This window comes from Labrus bergylta, chromosome 1 (assembly GCF_963930695.1).
Source record: "Labrus bergylta chromosome 1, fLabBer1.1, whole genome shotgun sequence".
NCBI classification, from domain to species: domain Eukaryota; kingdom Metazoa; phylum Chordata; class Actinopteri; order Labriformes; family Labridae; genus Labrus; species Labrus bergylta.
The window spans coordinates 15,588,939-15,594,938 of NC_089195.1; the positions used below are offsets into that span (position 1 = coordinate 15,588,939).

Sequence of the window (6,000 nt, forward strand, 5' to 3'; positions counted from 1 at the left end):
TTTTAAGATAATGAAGACAGCCAATGTTTTTTTAAGTGAAATGTATGACAGCCTTTTCAGTCTTCTACTGCTTGTAAACCTATGCTCAGGGTTTACCAGGTTAAGGAAGCCTACTCTTAAGTGTTTGTTTACATTATCTTTAATTATAAAATTCTAAACAATATGTTCAGCCAGCTAATGTTACAAACTCTTAAGTATCTTTATCATTTTCAGCTCCAAACATCAATTACCTCAAGGCTCCATGAATGACTTTTTAAAAGGAATGGAACGTACCGTGTATAAAATGAAAGCTTCACTTTTTTTGTACCTGCAGCAGGTGTTTAACTAAATCCACTCAAGCTGCTGCTCATCAGCTGCCAGATGAATGCAGAAAATGTAGCCTCAACCTTGATGAGGCAGTGAAGTGAAAAGGCTGCTGAACAACAGTCAGAGTTTGGACAGAGGTAAATCACTGGCAATTTTTAGAAGGCAGATACTATGGAGGAAGAGAAAGGTACAGCAGAAAAATATAAATCAAAAAGTGTAATACTTTAGAAGTGAATAAAAGCCTGGAAGTAGTCTTTATAAAAACTCTGTATTTAAAGCACTGCTATTAGAAATGTATGTCTACATTGAGTGACAAACCAAACCAGGACCAGCAGCAGAGCAATTGTGGGGATTAAAAATATTTCAATATCCCTGGAATTAAAATGTTTGTTACAGCAGCATCTACACATTACGACAGAATTATTCAGATTTGAACAAAAAGAAATTCCAACAACTTTGAACAATTAATATGAAAAAACATTTCCCAATTCAGAATAAATGTCACCTTAAGATATGAAAAATAATCAGTGGGTTTACAAAAACACTTCAGCTGTCAACACTTCAGGGTCAATTCTAGCTAACTAGCATCTGCAGCTAACATTAGCCAAAGGAACAAAACAGAAGCTGATTGACTTTTGTGGCCAGCCCCAAGTGACCCACTTGTGCGTTGACTTTCAACACTGGAGGTTGCCAAGGTCCTGCTCGCCCACATTTACAATAAGCATCCTTGTTGCTCGAAGAAGCAACACATGAACTGCTCCAGCTTCATCATCAACTCTCCCTCGTTATTTGTGCATTAGAGAAGTAGAACAGTTAAATTTAACGGATTAGCTTTAAACCACTAAGATGCACAAACCGTGACAGATTTGATACCATATACTTGGACTCCATAAATGTATGTAGTCCTGATTTAAAATAAATTTTACATCATACAAACCAGCCAATCAAAACACACAACGCAGTGAAGGCCAAAGGTCAGTTCTATGTGTACAGGTATATATGAGCCATTTTCCACATTTTTTTTATTTATTTTTATTTTATTTTTGTTTATTTTTTTGTCATTATTATTATTATTATTTTTTTACATTTTTTTTTTTTTTTATAATTATTTTAACAGCTTTTACTTTACAAATATATTTGATATTTATATTTTATACATTTCAAATCATCAGGAAAAAACATTTAGCAGAATAATCATGAAAAGAAAGAAAGGAAAGTGTGTGTGTGTGTGTGTGTGTGTGTGTGTGTGTGTGTGTGTGTGTGTGTGTGTGTGTGTGTGTGTGTGTGTGTGTGTGTGTGTGTGTGTGTGTGTGTGTGTATGTGTGTGTGTCACGGTAGTCCCCTGTGCCTGCTCACCAGATGTACAACTAGCTTTCATAAACTAACAGAGATAAATAGCAGCCAGTATATTATTACATAGCCTTACATACCTCCTTCACCCTTCCATCTCTCCATCTGTCTTCCCTCCTCTTCTCTCCTTATCCCTCCTTTCCTTCCTAATCTCTCTTCTCTTTCTCTGTCATTGCATCCTCTGCTCTTCAATCCCCCCGTCTCTCTGTCTTTATTATTCCTGCCTGCAGATGATAAACACAAACTGCGAAAATCTAGTACATAGCTCCAATTTTCCGTCATTCATCAATTCCTCCGATTTCTCCCAATCAAGAAAGAAAGGAACATTTTTGTTTTTTTCCCTCTTTGATTTATGTCAGTCTTTCCCCTCATGTTTGTTCTTCAATTTACCTCATATTTCTGTTGGATAATTCTCTCCATTTCTTCCTATGTCTTTCCAAGATGCCCAACCATTTTTAGCATTTTTACATAAAAAACAACAATATCTAGTTTCTTCTGATTCCTCCCCCGTGAAGAGAGTACATTTATCCATCCTACAAATCAATCATTGTTAAAACATGAAAGGATAAGCACATTAAACAGTTTAAGAAGTATGACAGCAAAACTTACCAAACTCTGACTTCTGTTTTATTGTTGTTTGTTAAAATATTTTTGTTGTTGCTTTAATTGTAATAATGGTGTTTTTTGTTTTTTTTAATTAATCCAAACTACTTCAACATTCAAGACCATTTTAGCTGTCGAATAATACTAGTACTTAATAAATATAATTTAACATATAATTTCTATACGCACAGTATGTAAATACCGCCAGCAGGGGGCTCTCAATCAAAACAAAACGAAAGATGATGTTGAGGCTGGCAGGGAATCATGGGAGTGATTCTCTGTCTGCTGCTACACCCCTCGATGAAAACAAACTTGAGTAGACCATAGTCGAACGGGTGAAAGTGACCTGAGGAAAAGATAATGTTTTAAGTATAATTTACATTATGTTTTTTTATCACAGTAGCACATACAGCAACAGAAGCAGTTCCCGCTTCCTTATGCAGCCGTCTTTGACGTAACATCCAGTGTTTCCACGGCAACGATAAACATGTTGCGTCTTTCATGGCGTGTCTTTTATAGAATTAAAATTATAATACCATACTCCACCCTTCCAGGACGATAATAACTGTGTTTGTGTGTTGTAGATGGGCTGGCGGACTGTATGGATCCAGACTGCTGCCTGCAGCCGTCCTGTCAGAACCAGCAGTACTGCAAAGGATCACCTGACCCCGGGGAGGTGCTCAGCCTATCCCCGTCCTCGCTGGCTCCTCAACAGGTAAGAAAACATAAATAGAAATAAAGTCAACTTTGAACCATCCCTGGTAAAAACTACTTTAAAATAAATGACGTGAGGAAGCAGCGTTCGTCTTTACATTTTTAAATTGTATTTTTCTCAGGCTGCTCGGTCTTTCTACCAGCGTATTCACTTCCTGCTAGGTCCTGAATCCACTCAGGTCGTCACTGAGGAGAGTCCCTTCAATAAAAGGTAAGCAGGGTGTCCATAGCAACACCTGTGGGCTGTAGTGAGTGTGTGTCACATCATTAGAGATACCTTATTGGAAATACATCGGTTTACTGTCGTGCAATTGGAGCAAAAAGGCAAATATACAAAACCTGTTGCAGTACCTTTCCTACCTTTCTGATATGTTTCTAGACATTTAGGGAAGGATAATACTGGACAGTTTTAATTGGGCAAAAATATGTTCACTCAGCTGCAGAATAGAAAATAAGAGAAGGAAAAGTTTTAGAAAATCTTTAAAAAAAAGTCGAATAACTTCAGAGACCGTGTGGTTTAGATGGTGAGTGAAATATTAAAACCATCAGGAATGAGGTCCAAAGCCAGGAAAGAGGATAAACTTCATATTTTATCATGTAAGTAATGTTTCCTTCAGCAGGGAGGACGACGCTTGAGATAGATTTCCGCTGTTTCTGGCTTCTGTTACATGCCGTATAGAAAGGCTTTCCATACACACAGAGAGGGCGGAGAAAATGACTTCCTGTTCTTCTATACGAACCCTGTCGTTTTTCATCACAGTGGGATCAGGGGTAAAGTGTGTCGTCTCTTTGTTTTCTTTCTCTAGTTGTGATACTCATAATGTTGGAGCCTGCAGGTCAGAGCTTAGTCTGCTTTAGTCTGCGGTTAGATTAGCAGCTGCAGCTTTCTGTCTGCGCCAATAGCAACCAAAATGATGGAGCGAGGCGAAGATCTTGATACGGAGAAGTCTGCTTTTTCACCCTCTCGCAGAAAACCCATTTCTGCCTGACTGTGCCTCCGACATGACATTCATTTAGTATGATAATAGAGAGGGAGAAGGTGGCGGTAGTGAAAGGCAGAGCGAGCGACTGGAAAGAACCATGACGGCAATTCTGCTTGGCCATTTTTCTGTGATTGTCACATTTTTTCTGCGAGCCTGAATGTTTCATACGAGCAGAGGGCCACAACCCGCTCATAAAAACGTCCCGTATTTCCATAATGGAACCCGCCCTGCAACCTCATAATAAAAATGTTTTATTAGGCCTCAAAACAGCATTGTGTGTTTGTGAAGGTGTGGTTTGTGTGCATGTGTGAGACATTGAAGAGTTTGTAAAAGTGTCACTATTAAAATACAAGGGCATTATGTTTTAATTTCACCTTGAGCTCACAGTGACAAACTTAAAACACGCTGTACTTACAGAAGATACATCCGTTACACAGCAGGACAGAGCGACCAATCACACAGGTGGAAAGAAGGAAGTTAAATGAGAAACAAAGGGACAGGACAGCGAAGAATTTAAACAGAATATGAACATAAACACTCTGGGCGGTTCGGCTGAAATAAACTGGAGTCCGTTTTGCCAAGTTAGTGTAGTTTGTTTGTGTTGGTGTGAAGCTGTCATTTGAACCCCGGTGCGGACCAGACCACCATAACGAGACTACTTGAAAAGGTGGGTCTCTATCAGACTCTAGTGTGGTTTGTTTGATGACTTGAGCAGGTCATGGTTCAGGAGGATTAATGTGCGCCTTCTCCTGAACTGTCTTGATACTGTAAGCACATTCAGCGACTCCAGTGCATCAACGTATTGTTTTCGAGCTGCAGTTGCGCCTCATTTTCAAAATGTATCGTTTGACTACAGTGATTACTGCAAACAATATAAAAACAGACCAGAGCCGACATAAATCTGGATAGTTGTTTTTCCGTTTTTCCATTCTTTGGAGCAGCCACAGCCGGGCAGGCGTCAACTAGTCTTTGTTCACTTTCAGGATTTTTCCTTCAAAAAACTCCAAGCATTTTTTTTTGCACATCACACATTTTTGTCCACTTGTAAAAATCCCTGTGTGAACACAGACCAAACTTGAGGTAGTTATTCAACAATGTGACAAATTGGTCAACGATTCAGACCAGAGCTAACAAACTATAGGTGTGAAAACGCCCTAAAATTAGTGAAACACAGAGCTTAAGAAGGACAATAGACGTCTACAGTAAGACAGGTGTGCCGTTTACATATAGAGACACAACACAAGCATGGTGAAGAGGGCCTGAACTCCACTGAAACATGCAGCTTTATCTCAGACATCGTTTAAATTAATTTAGCTTTTAGCAGGTAAGAAAAGAAGCACCAAGTCACAAACAGTTCAGTTGGATGAATTCATGGTTGTACATTTTAAATATGATTATTTCTTTAGTGAATGATGCATACTGTAAAAGCAGCTTTAATGTAAATAACATCTTCGTTATCCCTCTCTATCTGCAGCCTGGTGTCCATAATTCGAGGTCAGGTGTTGACGGCAGACGGGACGCCTCTGATCGGAGTCAACGTGACGTTTGTTCACTATCCTGAACACGGATACACTGTGACACGCAAGGACGGCATGTATGTATCCATTTATATTTACGACCCTCCGTTTCATCTTTCTGTGGTGTCAAAGGAAGGCCGTACGAGGATTAATCTGTAAAAAAAAAAAAAAGTTTCAGTGTTCTCAAGCAGACATTTTTTTTTTTGTTCTGCAGGTTCGACCTCCTCGCCAACGGTGGAGCGTCCCTCACGTTGAGTTTCGAGCGCGCTCCGTTCCTCACCCAGTACAGGACCGTGTGGGTGCCGTGGAACGTCTTCTACGTGATGGACACGCTGGTCATGAAGAAGGTGAGCGAGCGCTGACCTGATCTCTGACAGACACAAACACACACTCTCTCATCAGTCAGGATTTAAACGTCTAAACCTCCCATCATGTGTTTCAGGAGGAGAACGACATCCCGAGCTGCGACCTGAGCGGATTCATCAGACCGAGTCCTGTCATCGTCGCTTCTCCTCTGTCCACATTCT

The 6,000-nt window shown here is 39.8% G+C and overlaps 1 protein-coding gene across 5 annotated transcripts in view; it reads left to right on the plus strand.

Moving 5' to 3' along the window:
• LOC109986898 (teneurin-3) overlaps positions 1 to 6,000 on the plus strand; it is a 319,906-nt gene that overhangs the window by 247,617 nt on the left and 66,289 nt on the right. For all 5 annotated transcript variants that reach the window (XM_065954775.1, XM_065954777.1, XM_065954784.1 and 2 more), the window contains 5 exons: positions 2,844 to 2,974; positions 3,096 to 3,184; positions 5,431 to 5,550; positions 5,688 to 5,820; positions 5,916 to 6,000. The exon at positions 5,916 to 6,000 is cut by the window's right edge and continues 44 nt beyond it. In XM_065954775.1, coding sequence (XP_065810847.1) covers positions 2,844 to 2,974; positions 3,096 to 3,184; positions 5,431 to 5,550; positions 5,688 to 5,820; positions 5,916 to 6,000 — 558 coding nt within the window. The remainder of the gene's footprint in view (positions 1 to 2,843; positions 2,975 to 3,095; positions 3,185 to 5,430; positions 5,551 to 5,687; positions 5,821 to 5,915) is intronic.